Source organism: Homarus americanus, unplaced genomic scaffold, assembly GCF_018991925.1.
Source record: "Homarus americanus isolate GMGI-L3 unplaced genomic scaffold, GMGI_Hamer_2.0 scaffold36970, whole genome shotgun sequence".
Taxonomy (NCBI): domain Eukaryota; kingdom Metazoa; phylum Arthropoda; class Malacostraca; order Decapoda; family Nephropidae; genus Homarus; species Homarus americanus.
In genome coordinates this window covers 5,940,900-5,962,884 of record NW_024740094.1, presented here as the reverse complement: position 1 = coordinate 5,962,884, position 21,985 = coordinate 5,940,900, and the positions used below count along the sequence as shown (strand labels likewise).

Below are 21,985 nucleotides of genomic sequence, written 5' to 3'. Positions count from 1 at the left end.
TTACTGTACAGAGAGTATTGTGCTACTCAGTGCAGTACTGTACACACACTTCTGTAATGTTTCAGTAGATTTTTTTTTTACAGAAGCGTGCCTACGGTACTGAAACGCAACAGAACTATACAGCTTCAATGCTGTTCCCAAATTTCTGCATTGCTTTAGTACATTACTGTTCTCAGGGTAATATAATATTTCCTAAATAAACCCACAGTTCTATATTGTTTCATTATTGTATTACTTCTATATTGGGTCCTGTTTCTGTATTGTGCACATATTACTGTACAGTACTGCTTCGGTACTGTACCCAAAGAACTGTACCGCTGCAATACTGCAACCAGAGTATTGAACTACACCAGTACTACAGCACAGTACATGTATAAGGAATTATTAATATTCTCACATTTATGTAATATTTTAAGACTGCATTCATAGTATTGTTCTCCATTACTACATTACTTCATTCACTCTACCCATCGTAGTGTCTATTCTCAGTAATGTCCTACGGCAGTGTAAAGCTTCATTGCTATACTCTAAGTAAGAACTGTACTGCTTCATTACTGCATCTAGAGTATAATAATGGTTATATTATCTACCTACAGTATTGTAGTGTTCAGCATATTGTATCATCAATACTGTACTGTGTCAGTAGTACAATGCCTCTGTTGTTGCCATTGTAATGTACTGCTTCAATATTGTATCCACAGTAGACCTCTGTTTCAGTGCTGGGCTGTCCCAGCCCCGAACTCACGGTACTATACTGTTTCATTACTATTCCACAATATTACACCCTAAGTACTATATTGATTCACTTTATTACTTCAGTACAGTGACCGCAATACTGTATCTCAGATTTTATTGTTACTTTAGTACCCTACACAAAATATTAAACTCCATCAGTGGGTTACCCAGAGTTAAAGACCTACTTTAATATTGTACCAATTGCAATGAATTATTATCTTAGTAATGTAATCTTCAGTATTCCTAGCTTTTCTATATTGTTCATTTACCTTGTTAATCCAGAGGATTTCCCCCAGTCTGATTTAGTAACTGAAGATAGAAAAGCCATGAATATATATTGTAGGGTTTCGTGATATTATGTTGTCTAGCACTCAGGATGGATGGAAACTCTAAGGTGGTGGTTTTCTTATATAATATAAGTTATATGGTAGACAGTCTGGTGCTGGAGATGCCGTGTGGTGAGGAGCTGCTCAGTAGACACGTTCGGTGAGAAGCGTGTTGAAGGAGGTAGATGTGCAGGAGCTTCGTTAGAGAAGATGTTGCCTGTTGCTGGCCTCCTGGTTGAATGAAAGCTGGACAGCGAGGAGCTTGCTTGGAGGAGGTGTTGCGTGTTCAGGAACGTAGAGTAGAATAAGAGAGCTGGTTGGTGAGGAAGCTCAGAGAAGGACAGCTGGTGGGTCGCCATGCTCGCCGGCGGGAGCGAGGACCGCCAGGCAGGCAAAGGAGAAGCGAGGGCCGCCAGGCAGCAGCGGAGGAGGTGTTGCGTGTTCAGGAACCGAGGCCAGAATGAATCTCAATGGAGAGACAGAGCTTATATACACAGCAGCCGGAAGTAAATCCGTGGGAAGTCGCCGGTTTCTCGACTCCGTTGCTAGGGAAGACGTGGCTGGTTGCTAGGATACTGTGGCATCTGGTGACGCCCCCCCTCCCCCTGGGCCGCTCGTTTGGTTGCTAGGGAAGACGTAGCAGGTGGCTGGTTGCTAGGATACTGTGGCATTGGAATGCGGCTACGCAGTTGTAGGGGAAACGTCCACTACAATATGCGAGATGAAAATTTTTCCTTATGTCATCAACGGTAAATATCAATACTGGAGATCTCAAGAAGAATCAATAAATGGTAGGGGAGAAGGAAATCTTACACTGAAACAAAACTTTAATTATAACTAAACTTTAAAGCAATCTTTAAGGAAAATAATTAGAAGCAACACTTCTAAGTACCAATAGGCAGTAGAAATAGATTATAAACATTAGAAGACTTATACACCTTGAATTAACATCAATCAGCTGATTAAGACACAAGAAAACCAATGTGGTCTTTAGCCCAGTGTACCCTGATAATGAGATAATTTGACAACTCACCCCGACATTTCACCAGATACAAAAATTGTTGAGCCCTACTAAGCTAAGATCTCATATATATATATATATATATATATATATATATATATATATATATATATATATATATATATATATATATATATATATATATATATATATATATATATATATATATATATATATATATATACACTTAAGTAATGTGACAAATGATTCAGAATACAGTATTATAGTTACGATAAGATAAACCAAACTAGGCTTGATTATGACTCGGTTCAACACACTTGAAACACACTACAGTATTGTATTATTATAACCAGAGCCTTTGTCGCGAAAAGTAGTGCGATATATGTAAATATAATTGTAAATATTTCTTCATACTAAGTATTAGAATATTAAGTTGAGTATAACATTATGTAATTTGTGTTCCTAGTTATTCGGACGAGATAACAAAGTACAGTAAGTGTTTTTATGTGTCGCTCAAATGACTAAGAAAAACATTTTGGCAGGAGGTGAAATCCTTATCTTCTAAAGAATTTAAACTATGATTTGTGTCGCGAAAAGTAACGCGATGTATGTACAGTCAGCCAAAGATGCACCGACCCCATCCTGGATCTCGTGCTCGCAATTTTACCTGGCAATACTTGGTAAAGTAAGGCCGTAGGTAAAGGTGATTGTGATTGGTGGATCTTTTTTCGGCTGTATCACTGTCAGGATAAATATTAAACAATCCAAAGGTTGAATTATTATAATAATAAACTATTCATTGTTATTTTATGTCATAAGAAGTTTCCAAATGTTCTTATAATTGCTTAGATAATGAAGAAAATTTGATCTGAGAATCTTGTGGCAGTCCTCGTTCCTCGTTGTAGTTGAGCTGCCAGGTGCAAATTCCTCAGGGGCGCCGGGTGGGGTGTCTGGGTCCATAGGGCCGGATGCAGGATCCTCATCAGGAGCAGGGTCCTCGTCAGGAGCATGGTCCATATCAGGAGCAGTAGGTACCTGAGGATGAAAAGAGGGTACCCAAAAATGTTGTGGACAAGGTGGTGCTGTAAGTGGCAACTATAATAATAATAATAATAATAAACGGTTTATTAATAGAGTTGCAGCCGGTGGCTGAAAATATACAGACTTACATTTGATTTAGACATAATGATATAATATGCGTTGAATACATTTAAAGGGCTGTACAGTACATAAATCAGGAGTTGTTTATTATTTTAACAATAGATGGAATGGTGCTATTCTTATATCTATCGGTGTGGGTTCTTATGGGCTGAATTTTGTTGTAGTAGTGGACTGTGCGAGGTGGGTGGGGGGCTGCCGGTGGCAGGAGGTGGCGATGACGAGGGTGGTGCAGTAGTCCACTGCCAAACCTTGCTAGTGCTTGGTGGTGGGGGTCACTGAGGGATGGCATTTCCAGGGTGGAGAGAGCGTTGATGTAGCCAGAGTAGTCTGTGCCGAGCATAATTCTGCAGGCCCTTTTCTGTACCTTTTCTAGCCGACGTTGTTGAGTGGAGTTGAGAGAAGACGACCAGGCTGGTGACGCATACGTTAGTTTGGGGAGAATAAAGGCGTTGTAGACAGTCCTCAGCTCTGGCTTGGGTGTCCCAAGTGACCTAAGTCGTCGTAGCATGTAGAGTTGGTACGAGGCTGCCTTGATTGTGTTGTTTACATGGGCCTTCCAGTCCAGTTTGTGGTCTATGGTAACACCCAGGAGTTTGGCAGACTGCACTAACTGGAGAGGATGGGCACCCACTATGACTGCTGGAACTTGCACTGGAGTGGTGGCGGTATTGATGTGCATGACTATGGTTTTGGTGTGGTTGATGGTGACCTTGTTCTCCGTAGTCCATACCTGTAGCCTGTCCAGGGTGCCTTGCAGCGATGAGTAGTCTGGTGCGGTGTTGTGCACTGTAACCCCCACAGTGCTGTCATCCACGTACTTCCACCTGTGAGGAGTGTCCGATAGAGCGTCGTTGATCAGGATGAGGAAGCACAGTGGTCCCATCTTGGTCCCCTGGGGAACACCGCAGGTGAGGTGTTGGAATGTGAAAACAGAACCCTGATACCTCACTGCCTGACAACGTCCAGTCAAGAAATCAGTGAGCCATGAGACCAGGTTGGTGGGTAGACTGGTGCAGGCGTGGTTTGTTGGGGGTAATGCTGGGCTGGGGGCCCATCGGGTAAGGTGGCCGGCTTCACTCGATCTATGCTGGCGGTCTCATGTCTGCCATTGCGAATGATCGTCAGGAACTTCGCTGACCGTGCAAAAACCGGGAAGGGTCAGTTGTAGGGGGCGTTTAAGTGGGTTGCGGTGAGCATCGCGTCTGACGAAGACATACTCGGCATTGAGTAGTGCAGGATGGATGTGTTCAGGGCGACGGGAAGGCTGGCGTGGGGCAGTCGCTTTGAATGCAGAAACTGCTTGTTGTAGTGTTTGCGTAGGTCATGATAGGCAGCAGGAGTGAAGTGGTCAAGGTCAAAAGTAAGTGAGAAGTCCCCGTGTAGGCGAAGGGGCTCGCCTAGGGTGAGATCTGCTGGGCTGCAGTCCTTGTCCTCTTTGTGTGATGCGAGGATGCCAAGGAGCACTAAGGGTAGAGCATCCGACCAACTGTAGGGGTCGTGCTGTGCCTTGATGGCGTCCTTCAGCTGCCGATGAAACCGCTCTACCATGCCGTTGGATTGAGGGTAGTAAGCAGTAGTGCGGTGCCTGGAAGTGCCAAGGAACTGTAGGAGACTATGCCAGAGTTGTGACTCAAACTGGGCTCCTCGATCAGTGATGACAGTCGTGGGAGGACCGAAACGGGAGACCCAACCAGGCAGGAAGACGCGGACGGCTGACTCCGCTGTAGCATTGGGCATGGGAATGGCTTCTGTCCACCTGGTGAAACGGTCAATGCAGGCGAAGATGTAGGTGTTGCCGCGGGATGCTGGAAGAGGTCCCACGATGTCAAGGTGCACTACCTGGAAGCGTCCTTTGGGTACAGGAAAAGTTTCTAAGGGAGCCCGTGTGTGGTTATGTATCTTACAGGACTGGCAGGCCAAGCACTGGGCAGCCCATTTCCTAGTATCAGCCTTGATGCCGGGCCAGACGACACGTTGCATGAAAAGGCGCTGGGAGGCCCGTATACCTGGGTAGCTGAGACCATGGATGCGGTTGAAGATGGCGCGGCGGTATGTGAGGCACGACGGTCTAGGCTGCCCACAGGACATGTTGCACCACAACTTGATGTTCATGCCGGGAACGGGAAGCTGTCTGCAATCTATGGGTGGAGATAAGGGAAGAATGCTGGAAATGCAACGAGAGAGGGTGTCGGCAATCTCGTGGCTGCCCTTGATGTGTTGGATGTCGCTGGTGAACTCTGAGATGTAAGCAAAGTGGCGAAGAACACAAAGTGTATGTGTCTGGGAGGCTGAAGCGAAGGCATGGACGAGGGGCTTGTGATCAGTGAAGATGGTGAACTGACGGGCCTAGAGGAAGTGCTGGAAATGCTTGAAAGCAAGATATATGGCCAGGAGCTCTCGATCGAAGGCGCTGTACTTGAGTTGAAGTGGTTGAAGCCGTTGTGAGAAGAAGGCAATGGGCATGAGAGTTCCGTTGATCTCCTGCTGTAAGACGGCGCCCACGGCAGTAGAAGAAGCGTCGGTTGTGAGAGTGGTCCGGGCATTGGGAGCAGGGTGAGCCAACAGGGTAAGGCGTTTGATGTGCTGCTTGATAGTGGTGAATGCTGTAAAAGCCTCTTGAGTCCAAATGAGAGGCTTGTGAGACGTCTTGGAGAGGAGCGAGAATGTTAGCACCCTGGGCAATGAAGCGATGGTAGTTGTTGACTAAACCCAGAAATTCTCGGAGCTTCTTCGCTGTTTCAAATTTGGGGAACTCCTTGATGGCAGTTACCTTCTGTGGTAGGGATTGGATGCCGCTCGACGAGACTCTGTGACCGAGGAAGTCGATGGAGGAGCAGAGCTGCTCGAGGGTGTCCATCCTGCTGTGTAGAGACTGTAGCAGGTCCTTCATGCCTTGTGAGATGTAGCTCGACTGAGGAGCGCTGATCCGACTGACAAGATCGGAGGTAAGTGACCATGTGGCCGCCGAGTTGTCCGCGGTAGCAAGGCGCACAGCAGTGTATTCATGGAATACTCTGTCTGCCATGGCTGCGTACGGCACCGGGGTTGTAGAGTAGTCCAGTGCGAACTTCTGTGGGGAGCTTCTGTGCGTGAAGCTGGCGCAGGACAGTGTCAGGAAGCCTGTCCGTGTGGCGGGAGTTCAGTCTACACATCTCGTCCCAGAGACGCGCAGGCGTTGATTTGCCGAGGGGTAGACTTGATAGGTCTTGCACGAGACTGGCGCCAGGCCGCTGGTATCGCCTCTTCAGAGCATCTCGTAGAGCTGCGAATTTGTTGTCAGCTGGAGGGTTGGTGATGATTTCTGAGACTTGCATGGTGACTTCTGTGGGAAGGAACGGACCAGGCCAAACAACTTTTGCTCATCTTTAGCTGTTGAGCCGGTGAGAGCTGCCTCCACATGAATTATCCAGTCCTCGATGCTGTGGTTGAAGACTGGAAGAGAGATCCGTTTCTCATCCAATCTTGTGTGAGTGAGTCACTCCGTGGGTTACCAATTGTAGCGTAATGTATGTGGCCAGTTGTCAAATTTCTCTTTGGGTTTATCTATTTTCTCTTTGTCAGGCTCACATACACTTACACTTCGTGGCATTGTTTTTATCCTCTTCACCACTGATCGGCTCGTTAGCCGCTTGGGCGATCGGCTACGTCTCTGTTACTTTTCTTTTTCTTTTATCCTCTCCATTGAATCTTATCGGCCGTTTCTTCGACCGTCCTTGAAGCTCACAGAGATCTTTCCGTGGCTCTTCACATCTTCTTTGGTTCTTAATTTCCCTAAATAATCTGGCATCGTCCGCAAACATTTGTGTGGAGGAGTGTATAGCTTCTGGCATGTCATTTATGAAACAAACAAGCAAACACCAACGGGTCCAATACGCTGCCCTGTGGCGAAGAGAATTAAAATAAAATATATACCGAACTTGGTCTTTCCCCCTTACAGGATCGTGTCCAGGAGTTTTACATAAAAACTGCCGTTTCCATTCTACGAGATCCTCGGGGCAACTATGTCCAAGCCAACTTGACTCCTTCTGTCCGAGGCCGACCTCCATCTAGAAGACAGTGGCGAGGGTCACTCATCCGAGCCCTTCAGGAACACGACCTCCTGCCTGATATTGTTGTCACCCCTGCTGTTGGTTCGTCTCCTTCTCCCTGGCTGGATTTTCAACCTGAAATGATTGCCCTCGGTGGACCGCTCCAGAAATCCCAGGTGAACCCTGTTATTCTCTGCAAATACCACCTCTCCAGGATCGCCCACTGGTCCCCAGGTAGGGTCGTCCTCTACACTGATGGTTCTGTTGACCCCGCTACAGGTAGGGCCGGGGCTGGTGTCTACATCTCCCGTCCTGATGCCCCTGAGCCTATCAAACTGTCTCTCAGAGTTTCTGACGGGGCATCCTCCACTCAGGCTGAACTAATAGCCCTCCTTGCTGCCCTTCTCGCTGAGGAAGAAGCAGATGGTTTCTGCCCCTTGCTTGTCTGCTGCGATTCCAGGTCTGCTCTCGACGGGATCGCATTTGGATCCGGGGAAAATAAGGACCTCATCCTCCGAATACGAGGGTTAACATCCACACTTCAGGATGCAGGCCGTCCTGTGACATTCCTATGGATACCCAGTCATGTCGGTATCTTGGGGAATGAGGCAGCAGATGGCCTTGCCAAGACTGGCTGCAACAAGGCCACACCTGACTACGTTGTTCCTCAAACACTTTTACAGCGTAGGACCCAAATTCGCCGCAAACAGAGAGAAGCTCGGGAAGCAGCCATCCCCCTGGACTCCCCGCCCTCCTGGTACGATGTCCTCCGTAAACTTCCTGACCTCTCGTACGTCTATGGGAAGGGGTCGCGGAAAGGGGACGTGATTGCTTCCCGTATCATCATTGGGTATGACTTTGCTTGGGAGATTGGTATCCCCGCATCCCCTGAGCAACGCTCTTGTGCATTATGCAGAAGACCCGACAGCAACACCCTTACCCACTACCTCCTAAGATGTCCCCACACACAACGCTTCCGTGACGCCTGCTGGACCACCACACCTCGACCCCCTGACGGAGACACGATGATCCTCCCCATACTGGCCAGATATTTTGTAAATAACATTGATTATGTGTTAAAGGAATATCCTTCCTTCCTTAGGCTTTAGTAAGCCCCCTTTATAATATTTATACTGTATATACTTGTCACACTTGCCACATGCTTCTGGTGTTATTGTACAGGGTACCTAGTGACAGCACTACGATCCCGCTTCCTCTATCAAGGAATAAACAATTGAAATTGAAAAATTGAATAAAAATTAACAGTGTGTAGTACAGAGCCTAAGTGAGTGACAGTCCAGTCAGTGGCGATGCGTATTATTTAAAGTACAACAGAAGAGAACAGTCGCCCGAAAGGTTAGTAACGATAAATGATAATTAAAAAAGAAAGTAGGATGAAAATTTCGCCTGCCGCTTAATGCTGTACTTTTTTATTTACAGCAGATAAACCTTTCCTATTATTTTGGTTATTATTATTTTATTATTATTATTATTATTGTTATTGTTTGTAGTAGTAGTTATAGTATCATTATTATTATTATTATTATTATTTTTATTGTTTTGTTTGGATTATTCTATTACAATTCTTATATAGTTTTTATTTGTTTTTGTTTTGATACAGAAGTTGAAGTGTTTTAGTAAATGCGACTGGTTGAGCACTGTCGGTCCGGGCAGCAGTGGCTGGTTAACCTCTGGAGAAACAGTAAGTGGGATTTTTTCCGCGTCCAGGTAAATCTTTGTAAAATTTTCATCTTTTATGCAAGAAAATGAGTATCATTCGTTATGTGAAAAATGTATATGCAGTATTGAAATATATAGTAGTTTAGTCCTACCAGACAGGGTAGTGGACACCCCGCACTCCCTGTAATAGTGAAATTTATACATTACAACAATAACAATACTGACATGTCTCCACGAACTAACTTTAAGAGATGGTTTAAAAGAGATGTAGGCCCCTTCAATACAAAGTGTGACTTACATAAGGAGCTATAGGTTCACTTTGATCAAGTAAATAAATATCTTTGGTTAGGTAGATGTGTAGGAGGGAAACTTTTAATACACAACCCTTTACTTTTGCTTAATGTCTTGTGAACGTTTAAGATATGGTACAAGGCTGCCCAAAATATTAAAAAAAACTACTTTTGTTAACCTCTGTACTGTAGTTGATCACTGGCCTTCCTTCCAGCTGTCTTAACACCAACCAGAATCACATTGGATATAAGTGTAACGGTGGAAGAGATGGTGGTAATTATATAGGATTAACCCGCTAGCAAAATCGATTGAAAACAATTATAAAAACGCCGGATTTTCATTGTTATATTATAGTGGAGACTGTTGTAGTTTGTGGAAATATGTTAAAAAGTGGATATTTTTAACATAAACGCTACTTAACATTTGTGGGTATGAACAACAGCCCTATCCTTACCTAGGTAAATTTGCATTGTCACACCATTCTCTGTTAGAAAGTCAAAAATATATTCGGTATTTTACCCCACATTTTTCCTCTACTTCAAGGCCCTGCCCACTTTGAACAATTAATATTGTGGGTAATTTTATCGGTTAAAATATTCCAAAAATATAAATTTCCGATGGAAACATTATAGGTGTTGAAAATTTTTTTTTCATCGGTATTCACAAGAGAGGATGCGAACAATCTTCCTGCATTTGAGGAAAGATCGTTTGACACAACTGACCCACATTGTGTTCTCGGACGAGGTTATGAGAAATAAACTGTTAAGAGATCCTGTTCTACAAATGCCTGGAGGAGCAAAAGGTCCCCGATGGCTGGAAGATGGCTTATGCGAGTCATATATTGAAGAAGGGCGATCGTCACTCCACGAATAATTATAAACCAGTGAGCCTGTCCAGCATAGTGTGCAAAGTAGTAGAGAGCATCGTAGCCTAAGAGATGCCATGATGGAACATCTGCTATGAAACAACCTTATAAAGGACTGCCAACGGTTTTATGCCGGGAAGATCCTGCTTAACACAATTACTCAAGGTGTAAGATGTTTGGACTCAAATTTTAGAACAAGGCTGAAATATCGACAATATGTAGGCTACTTGCCAAGGCTTTCAACAGTGTACCGCATGAGAGTCTGAAAATTAAACTGGAAGAGTACAGGATTCCGGGAAGTGTCCTTGTGTGGATTGGAGACTTTCTGCATGGTCTGCAAACAGTGTGTGATGATAAATGGTATGAAATCGTCATGTGTACCTGTGACTAGCAGGTTACCACAGGTTAGTGTATTGGGCACTACTCGGTCGAATGTATATACCTGGAGCTGGCGGACGTCTGCCTCACAAGGGGTCTCAGCTCAAGGTTGAAGAAGCCACAAGTCCAGAAAACTGTGAGGGCAAATTTTTTTTTGAGTGAGAATTGTGAACTCTTGGAGCAATCTGCCAGAGAGCGTTGTGACAGCATGGAGCGTGAGCTCATTCAAGGCCAGACTTGACCAACACTGGAGCAGGTTCCGATATATTTAGGAGCCGGTACATGCCCAGTATCTTCCAACAGTGTGCATCAGAGATGTGACCGACCGCCCAAATGGCCATCGAGCCAATCAGTGGCGAAGAGGATAAAAGTGAAAGTACAGTATAGAATAAAATATTTTTAGTTTTGTTCTCTTTCTTCCTATATAAGACTCAATATATAAGTACGTAGGTATTGGTAACTTATATTGTAAATGATTAACCATATTAAGTTGCTAACTGGAGGGCATAACCCCCTGGACTTCATAACAGCAGAAGGAACTTCCTTTGATTTTGAGGTGGATAAAGTGCAGCAATGGCTAAATATTTAGAAGTTGCCAACACCTACTTATATATTGAGTCTTATGTAGGGAGAAAGAAAAAAGAAAAGTAATTTATCCTCTAACGTTTCCGTCAAAGATTTATACAATATTGTCCGAGTACAGTATTTTAATCGATAAAATTACCCAGAATATTAGTTGTTCAAAGTGGACGGGGTTTTGAAGGAGAAGGAAAATGTGGGGTAAAATACTTAAAAAGAACATTAAACAAAACTTTGAAAACCTTACCTAACCTTTCATAACTTGTAAAAATGTTAAGAATCACTTTTGAGTTTATGGAACACCTCCTCATCTGAACACCAAAATCACCGACACATACTTAAGAATGAAAACAACACCATTACATACTAAACACAGAAAACATGAATAAGTTAAAAAAATTATAGTTTTAAGATTTTTAAAGGTTAGGAAACGTTAGGTCAAATTTTCAAAAGTTTGTTTTGTGTTTTTTTTTTTTTTAGTATTTTACCCCACATTTTCACTCTACATCAAAGCCCTGCTCACTTTGAACAAGAAATATTGTTGGTAATTTTATCGGTTAAACTACTCAAAAGACATAAATTTCCGACGGAAATGCTCTAGAATAAATTATTTTTAGTTTTTCTCTCTCTCCCTATATAAGACTCAACATATTAGGAGGTGTTGGCAACTTCTAAATATTTCATCCAGAAAATGGTGGAATGGCACATGCCTGCTGCATTTTGCACACTTCCACGTCCTTTAAGTGAGTGCAGTACATGATCACTCATTAAGTCCTTAACACAAATAGCTTACGATAGCTAATGGAACGTAATGCCATAAATGCGTAAGAGGCTAGGTAAGTGTTTCTTTGAAGAATAACATGTTGATAAATACAGTAAATCCTCGAATAACTATGGTACTGTGTCTTCGTGTATTGCGGTGTAAGGTGAATTATCGTCGTATCGTGAATTATTGATGAGATGTGTTACGTGTCGAGCAGGCACGGCAATGGTAATTGTAGGGTAATAATAATACGTGGAGAGAAGAGTCCTCCTGTTCTCTTGGTGGCCATGTGCCCCTCTACAAACAATAATAAAATAACATCGGGATGAGCAGAATGCTTCATTTAGACTTACAACACGTAACACCTAGTATGACCTTTCCATATCTTTTGTGTGGGTTTTTACTCTCTCTTCCCCCAAAACAATAAAATTAATGAAAAATGCAAACTACTGTACTCTTTAAATGTTTATGAATGCACCTTATACAAGATAAATCAATAATAATAACAACCACTAATGGGAAAGACAAAAAGTTAGAGACTGATAGCGGAAAGCCAACGTATGTGCGTACGTACACGTGGAAACCTAGTGTCATTTATCTTTTTAAGAATATTTACAAAAGATTCATTATTGTTTATTACAGTACTGAATATTGATTTATTTTTATGTATGTGAAATGAACAATACAATTCATTTATCATACGTAGAATATTAAAACGCACGAGGAAATGAGACGGCATTATTTTCATTAGTGTTTGCTCCCATGATGATGGTTCTATATATGAAACTGAAGAAAATAAGACCATGTATGAGACGGCATTGTTTTCGTTAGTGTCGATGGTTTTCCATATAAACTAGAGAAAATAAGACCCTGGTTGTAGCTGTAGTAAAATTAATGTAAAAAAAGAGGGTTAATATAATAACTAAGGATAATGGTATATTTTAGGTTCACAGCTTTAATTATTGGTTGTGAAACAATTTTTTTGCTGCACAATGCTTGTAAGTGTAATTTAATTTGCAGCTTAAAAATTTATCCCTACTTTTTTTTCTCCAGAGTTTTTCCCGGTTAGTTGAAACTCACTGTTAGAATCCCTAAAAAATCCTATAATGCATAGTGCTACAGGCTGATCTCATATATTTCACTCTATATTGATGTGACTTAGGAATAAAGAAAATACAGCAAACCCTCAATAACTCGTCATTTCATATAACGTGGCATGGATATGGTCTTGGAATGTATAACAGTATACTGCTCCTCCCCGACTTACGACCTACTCGACTTCGACCACCTGCACTTAGGACCTGCCTCAGTCGTACCAAAATTTTTTCAAATTACGTATTTTCGAGTCCCAACGTCAGTGATTGCGCTGTGTACTGACAAAATTTTCGTTTGTAATTCACTTTAAAATGGCTGGCAAGCTTAAAAGTGAGAGTTTTGTGGTGCTGAGAAGAAAAAGAGACACCCGTTTTAGAATTTCTATGTATTATTTAAGCATTTTCGAATTACGACCTGGATTTGGGTCCCTAACCCCATCGTAAGTCGGGGAGGAGCTGTAGTATAACTCGGGAAATGCCAAGATATATAAAATTATCTGGGAAAATCTCGGCATATCTGGCCACCTGTGTCACCTACCATAGCTCTGTGTCACCTACCATGCCTCTGTGTCACCTACTATGGTGCTTCATTCTTCGTCTGCAGTGCTGGTAAATGTTTCTTTTTTACTTTAGTAATTACATGTACACATATATGGGTCGAAAATTTTTTATTGTTGTATTTTTGTAGGAGGGGGAAGTGCCTCGATAAGTTGGAATTTGGGATAACTCGGCAAGGCCAGAGCCCCATATGTGCCGTGTTATCGAGGGTTTAGTGTATAATATAAAACTTTAGAATAAGAAAAATGAAGAGCATTGCTGTAGTATATACATGTAGGAAGTGAATGTGTGTTGAGGCAGTGGGTTACTGGGCTATAACTACGTGGCTGTGCTCCCTCCCGGTGTGATGTCACGGCATACAAACAGCCAGTGCGGCAGCTACATATGTCTCTGAGTCATCTGGGTACCTGCCTAGATGAACTGTGTCACATTGCCAAAAGGATGTTTTTTTTACATAAATATGTGCTGTAGTATTTTATGATATGCTATGTATCGATTTTATTGTTTATCATAGCAATAAATATGGCAGTTCATCCCCATTGCATGCTGTGTTCAAGCTTGCAATTCTAGCTGATTTTGGAGGCATTTGTATTTTTATAGTTATTTCATTTTGGTACTAGATACTGTAGTTGAATCTACTGGTTGCCCAGATACCAGATAACTGGGTTTCTACTGTGTGTTTAAAAATGTTTATTTTCATTCATACGTGTGCTTGTATTATTTATTTTTTATTTTTTTCCTTTAGGAACACATCTCCAATTACCGTATATACTCGTGTGTAGTTGGAGTTTTTAAGACCAAATTTTTAAGCAAAAAATTGGGGGTCGTCCTATACATGCATAATAGTTTTGTTAGGTTGAACCCGTGCATGATGGGAAGGGCGAGGAGCAACTTTTAGCTTCAGACATGAAAAATATTTACCATTTACTGCCATTAAACAATGGAAATGTAAAATATGTACCAAATAGTAATGAAAAGTTGTGCAGTTCCTTCAGCAAATGAAGCTCACCAACTTACAATAGGCTAAATTACCTTGCAACGTGCTTTCAGTAGTCTATGTTGAAGTTCTTAGCACAGGCTAACTTATCATATCATATACGGTATCACAGTTCTCATTGATCTACAAAAAGTACCGGTAATAAAAACCTTTTCGATATTTCACACTTAATATAATACCCGGTGATCTATTTCAACCTCCTATTGTTTACAACGACGCATGGCGCACCACCAGCTGTTGAGTATCAGCTAGACGGTACATGTGTTTTTCAAATCGTTTTCAGCTAAAAAACTGTTACATCACATGTATATATTCCCTTAACTGTGCCTGAATGAATATATTCTCGGAAATAAATAGTAGTTTTGCTGAAACGTGATGTTTTTTAATGTAAAATAGGATAAAATACATGACGAAAACAAAATATTTTACCTAACCTTCCGGTGTTCAAGAGAAGTTACTCGTTTTTTAATAGTTTTTGGTTAAAATACTGTTATATTACAATGGTATTCTATTCATACTGTGCTTGATATAATGCATTCACGGAAATGTAATATTTTTGCTGAAATGACGTACGTATTACAGTGGAAAGTGGGATAAAATCGTGACGAAAACAATGACTTTCGCTTTCTTTCGTTCAAAAGATGTTACCGTAATCGCTTTTCGAATGGTTTTCAGTTAAAAAACTGTTGTATTACAATAATATTTTATCCTAATTGACTTGAATAAATACTACGATACCATATTTCTGAATATTTTCATTAAAATCCATCAAAATCATTTTCCTTGTCATCGTCTGCAGCACCAAACAGCTTCTCCCAGTTCTCTCCTTGAACAGGGCTAGAGGGTACGTGTTTTTTGAATCGTTTTCAGTTAAAAAAATGTTACATCACCTCTATATTTTACCTAAACTGCGCCTGAATGAATATATTCTCGGAAATATATACAGCTAGACCCCGACTTACGACGGGGTTAGGGACCCAAATCCAGGTCGTAAGTCCGACATAGATAAAAAAAAAAAAATAATAATAAAAAATCTACAATGAAATACAGTACAGTAAAAGTAATAAATAATGAGGAATGGATACAGTGTGACTGAGCACTTACCTTTAATGTAGTCAGCTGAATGCACATGGGGCCCCCATAATTTTCTAATTATACATGGAGACTACATTAACTGGAAACGTTTCGGTATAGAAAATGCGTGTGTCATTTGAAAAAAAAAAAAAAAAAAAAAAAAAATGGTCACAACTGCGGCGGTCGTAAGTCCCGACGGTCGTAAGTCGAAGCAGTCGTAAGTCGGGGTCTAGCTGTAGTAGTTTTGCTGAAACGTGATGTATTTCAATGTAAAATAGGATAAAATACATGACGAAAACAAAAGACTTTACCTAAGCTTCCGATGTTCTTGAGATGTTACATTCACGGAAAAGTAATATTTTTGCTGAAATTACGTACATATTACAGTGGAAAGTGGGATAAAATCGTGACGAAAACAATGACTTTCGCTTTCTTTCGTTCAAAAGATGTTACTGTAATCGCTTTTCGAATGGTTTAGTTAAAAAACTGTTGTATTACAATAATATTCCCTCCTAATTGACTTGAATAAATACTTGAATGGAAATATACAATATTTTTGTTGAAACCACCCGCGTTTCAGTGTAAAGTGTCGTAATAATAAATGGTAAACAATTTGCCTTCGGCACTCGTGTTTCAGGCACGGCGAGCCTCAGTTTATAGGACATAGAGCGTTTTTACTGAAGGTTTTGTTGTTCCATTACCCTCAAAAACGTGGGTCGAACTATAAACGAGGAATATCATAAATTAACGATTTCTTGGTCAAAAAATCAGGGTCGACCTATAAACGAGGGGGGGGGGGTATAGACGAGTACATACGGTATATAAAGTGGTCCCTCCGTTAATGAACGGTTCGATTAACGAAATTTCAGTTTACGAATTACCTCCCATAAGGCTCTTCAATTCGGTTAACGAACAAAATTTTGATTCCCGAAATCCTTACGAACAACATGTCATGTTGTGAGCATCAGCTGATCAGCTGATGGGCTAGTCTGCCAATTCAGTAATCTGTTCTATGTTTACATTTGTTTCCAGTGGAGTAAATATCAAGAAATTGTGCTCTTTAACATTTTTCCATTTTTAATATTAAGATTATTAGTCATTGTAAAATTTAGTTAACATATTGATATGCAGTACAGGAACTAGTTTTTTGTGCGCCCATCAGCCGCTTGACTCAGCCACCAGGCGTCAGTGTGGCTTTGTTTACAGTGGAGTGAACATCTATTTTGTTGGTGTCTTGAAAATTTTTGCATTTTTACATTGAAATTATTGGTCATTTTGAAATTTAGTTAACATATTGATAATATACAGGTTGTACCTCTCTAGTCCGGCAACCTCGGGACCTGACCGGTGCCGGACCATGGAAATTCACCCTTTTCCTGGATAGATAGTGACTTGTGCTTATGCTTGGAAGCACTAGCACCACTTTCTCTGCTTCATGGTCTCTTTGAAGACATATTGAGGGGTTAAATGTCGTACAGTAGCTTCTCAAATTTCGCGAGTTTTTAATTCGACGTTTTCTATTTGAACAGACAAAAAAACAACACATTTAAAAATTTTGACGGCGGAAACTCGAATTTCGACGGGTTTGAACTGCCCACCAACGTTCAGACGACGTGCACAATCGTATAAACAGCGTCATTTCTCTTATGTACAAAAGATTCATTATTGTTTATTTCTGAAAGTCTTTTTGATTGAATTAATGTTTGTGTGTGCAAAATGAGCAATACAATTCATTAATAATACGTAGAATATTAAAACACGAGGAAATGAGACAGCATTGTTTTTGTTGATTACAAAACCAGTGACTGACTGGTTCTACATATAAAACTGAAGAAAATAAGACCCTGGTTGTAGCTGTAGTAAAATTAATATGGTTGTTTTAAGTAATGTTATTTAATGTTAATAAATGGAACAATAGAAGTAGCTAATGATGATGGTAAAGAAAAAAAGAGAGATCGCGTATGTAAGTGCGCATACGTGAAAACATATCGTCACTACTTTACATAAGAATATGAAAGCAACACTTATTTACTGTTCATATATATTTTAATTAATGTTTCTGAATTTGTTTTTATTGAATTAATGTTTGTGTGTGCAAAATTAACAATACGTACAATTTATTAATAATACGTGGAATATTAAAACACACGAGGAGACGAGACGGCTGCCGGCATTGTTTTTGTTAAAGCTTACAAAACCAGTGACTGATTGGTTCTACATATAAAACTGAAGAAAATAAGACCCTGATTGTAGCTGTAGTAAAATTAATGTAAAAAAAATTAATATGGCTGTTTGAAGTACCTGTAATGTTATTTAATGTTAATAAATGGAACAATATACAGTAAAAGTCCAAAAATCCGGATGCCAAAAATCCGGACCACCCGAGAATCCGGACTTTTCGAAAACTTTCAAACTTTTTAAATTTAGCGGGCTTTTGTAGGTTACGTGAATGAATGGAGTTGCTTTAAAAAAATTAATTTACATAATTCTAATAATAAAAGTAATTGTAAATTATAGGTAGCTAATTTTGTTAGTTTTGTAATTAGCTTGTCCTGAAATGTAAAATTTGAGGCACTTTAAATCTTTTGTGTGTATGTGTGCATGTGTGAACGCCACAGCTACACAGCGACAACAAGCGACCACTCGATTGCTACTTTAAAACAAGCAATCAAACTGTGACAACATATGTAATTTTGAGTCCTACTCTTTCCATTTACAAGCCCATAATAATGGCTCCTAAAGTAGATAAACTTCATTGTGTGAAGAGAAAGAAGAACACATTGAAATTGAGTGACAAACTTGAAATATTTAAGAAACTAGAACGTGGTGAGAGCAATGCTGTTCTAATGGAAACATACGACATTGGAAAGTCAACAATTTATGATATAAAAAAGGCAAAGAATAAAATTCTAGAATTCACAACTTCTTCTGAGCCTAACAATAAAATTGCTGAAAGAAAAAGTTTACATCGGCCCAAATTAGAAAATCTTGATAGTGTTGCACGAATGGTTTTTGTTAAAACGATTAGAAGGTATGGCAATTTCTGGGCCAATGCTTATTGCCAGAGCAAAGTCTTTTAAGGAGCAAATGAACATAATCAGAGTGCGCATTTAGTGGTGGATGGCTTAGGAATTTCAAGACTCGTCATGGTATTAGACAGTTAGATATTGCTGGAGAAAGACAGTCGGCTGATACACAAGCAGCAACAAAATATAGTGCAACATTTGAAAAAATTGTAAATGACTATGATCTCACAGCCGATCAAATTTATAATGCTGATGAAACGGGTTTACTGGAAGTGTTTGCCCACAAAAACTTTGGCTGGAAACCAAGAACGAAATGCAACAGGTTTTAAGCTTAATAAGGAAAGATTAACCATTCTTGTATGTGCTAATGCTTCAGGTCAGCATAAAATTAAGCTTTTGGTGATTGGCAAATTAAAGTGCCCACGGGCCTTTAAAGGAATTGTGCACTTGCCTGTGACCTATAAAGCCCAAAAGAGTGCTTGGATGGACAAAGACATATTTCGCGATTGGTTTGTTCATGATTTTGTTCCATCAGTTCGTCAGAACTTAAGGAAATTGGGGAAGCCTGCAAATACAAAGTGCCTGCTACTTCTCGACAACTGTAGGGCCCACTCGCATGAATCAAAATTAGTGTCTGATTGCGGGAATATTTATGCATGTTACTTGCCACCAAATGTAGCATCATTGATTCAACCCATGGATCAAGGAGTCATTAGGAACTTTAAATGTCACTATAAAAATGATTTTATGAAGAAAATGATGAATAAGAATGTCAACCCTACAGAATTTCAACGCAGTTTTACAATCAAGGATGCAATATTTTCACTCGTGACTGTATGGAATGCAGTCACGAGTGAAACACTTTTAAGAGCTCGGCGAAAGTTGTGGCCAAAAGTGATGTTTGCAGATCTAGAGTGTGATCAAGACGAAGATTTTGAAGGATTCCACATAAAGCAGAGGGCATCTGTTAAATTATCTCTGGAAGACAACCCTCTACGCAAGCTTAATGCTGCTGACATAGAAGAGTGGATACACATTGACGATGATATTGAAGTTGCTGCCACTTTCACTGATCAAGAAATCATTGAAAGTATTACAACTCCTGAGAAGATAGAAGAGAAATGTTCAGAAGAATCTGGTGAAGAAGACGACAAAGTTGAAGAAAAGATATCTTGGGCTGCTGCAGAAAAGGGCATTGAAACAGTTATTAAATTTGTGGAACAGAACCATAGCTTCAGTCTTCAAGACGTCATGCATGCACACATGGTGCAGAATAATCTTATCACAAAGAAATTACAAAGTCGTAAACAAGGTGATATACGAAAGTATTTAAAGAAAGCAGTGTCAAGCAACGCAGCAGATACAGTAGAAGCTGCAAGTGTTCCATCCACAAGCAGTGCAGCAGACGATATAGAAGTCGTGGAAATCAACGAATAAATATTTATTTGTTGTTTTGTACTTTGTATTTATAGGAAAAGGTTTCGTTAATAAACTACAAATAAATAATCAATTTGTATAAAATAAGTTCTGCTTTCATTTGTTTACTGTATTTTTCTTTTACAATGTTCATTTTTGAACATGATTTCAAACATTACACGCCCCTTTTTTCGTAGTGAAAAATGTTTGTTTACATTTTTGTCAAGTGTTGACTTTATTTTTCTTGAAAACTGCTCGTTTTGATAAATGAAGCATGCTATATTTGCTAATGAATAAACTATCAAAATGTACCTGTTCATCTCTTCTTTATTCCTCCTTAAATTTGAATTTTAAAAGTACTGCCTGAGAATCCGGAAAATCCGAAAATCCGGACCGACCCAATCCCCAAGCAGTCCGGATTTTTGGACCTACTGTAAGTAGCTAACAATTAATGGTAAAAAAAAAGTGAGACTGCGCGTATGTAAGTGCGCACGCACATGTGAAAACATCCTTGACCACCGAAGGGTCAAGATGTACCTGGCGCTCCTCTCGGAGCAGCCAGGTCAACTGTTAAGTTGGCCCATACCAACCCCCTCCCCTGAACCATCCTCCCCACCGGAATAACCAACAAGTTCTCGCCAGAAGTTACAATTTCATTTAGGAAAGGAACGGAACCAGTGTTAAACAGTGGTGAACAGTGCTTAAGTCAGTGAGAACAACTCAACAGTAACAGTCATACCCAAGTTAACCTTCACACAGTGAGGTCCCAGGTACCCAGTGATAACGGCCCGTGAGACCCAACAACAACCAGCGATGTGTTAATCCGTCTACGATAGGAAGGCCTAAGACCAAACCTCACTCATATAACACCATCTGTGAGGGAATTACTACACCACATGTCCTCATAACACCATATGTGAGGGAATTACTACACCATGTCAAGTCCCTCATCACACCATCTGTGAGGGAATTACTACACCACGTCAGGCCCCTCATAACACCATCTGTGAGGGAATTACTACACCACGTGAGGCTCCTCATAACACCATCTGAGGGAACTACTACACCACGTGAGTTACTCCTAAAACCATTTGGGAGGGAGTTACTACACTACGAATTTGCTGTTCAACACCTACATTAATCTGTATGTTCCTTTACCTTTCTCTAATGAAGGCTTTTGTTAAACCACCAATGTATGTAATAAGTCATTTATGTCCAATGTATATTTTCAGCCTTCGGGCTGCAGAATTTTTTCAATAAACCGTTAATTATTATTATTATTATTATTATTATTATTATTATTATTGTCATTACTCTACATAAGAATATGAAAGCAACACTTATTTACTGCTCATATATATTGAAGGGTTAAATGTTGTACTCTGTATAGACAAACAGAGAGAGAGAGAGAGAGCGAGCAGCTGAACTGTCGGATGTAAACAACCCTTAATTTCCCTCGGCCACCCGGGCATAGGTCACTGACCCACATTGGGGCCTGAGGGGCAAAAATTTAATTCTCCTGTAATAATAATAATAATTCAGATAAAAAAAAAAAAATTCTTCCTATCTACCGATTGGACAAACTAAAATCGTTCCGGACCACGGGAGTTTCTTGACCACAGAATGCCGGACTAGAGAGGTACAACCTGTATAGCGCAGTGCAGTGTTGATTTAAATAAAATAATCTTGAATTACACATAGTTAACTTAAAATTTTATTGGTGAAATGACGGCATCAAGCATGGGTCCCCTGAAAGGTGATTTATCCTCCATCCCCACTTCCTTCTCTTCTCCCTTCTCCTCCACCCCCACTTCTAATTCCCATCATTATCATCATCAACCAGGAACCTTCTATATACACACCTCAAAGTAAGTGTACTTTACTGCATTTTTTTTACTTTGTATGTACAGTTGTACCCCGATTTACGCGGTCAATTGAACCCACAGGGTACCGCGTTAAGTGAAATCTGTGTAAATGGAACAACAGAACATATGGGATTAATTCCAATAGAGACTGGCCCGACCCCCAAACT

General features: G+C 40.5%; 2 protein-coding genes across 2 annotated transcripts in view; one reads left to right on the top strand and one right to left on the bottom strand.

Moving 5' to 3' along the window:
• Positions 1-2,810: 2,810 nt before the first annotated feature.
• LOC121875192 overlaps positions 2,811-21,985 on the bottom strand; it is a 28,039-nt gene continuing 8,864 nt past the window's right edge. The window contains exon 2 of the mRNA XM_042379641.1: positions 2,811-3,078. Coding sequence (XP_042235575.1) covers positions 2,889-3,078 — 190 coding nt within the window. The 3' untranslated portion in view covers positions 2,811-2,888. The remainder of the gene's footprint in view (positions 3,079-21,985) is intronic.
• LOC121875093 overlaps positions 8,865-21,985 on the top strand; it is a 29,627-nt gene continuing 16,506 nt past the window's right edge. The window contains exon 1 of the mRNA XM_042379437.1: positions 8,865-8,934. The gene's annotated coding sequence lies outside the window, so the exon portion shown is untranslated. The remainder of the gene's footprint in view (positions 8,935-21,985) is intronic.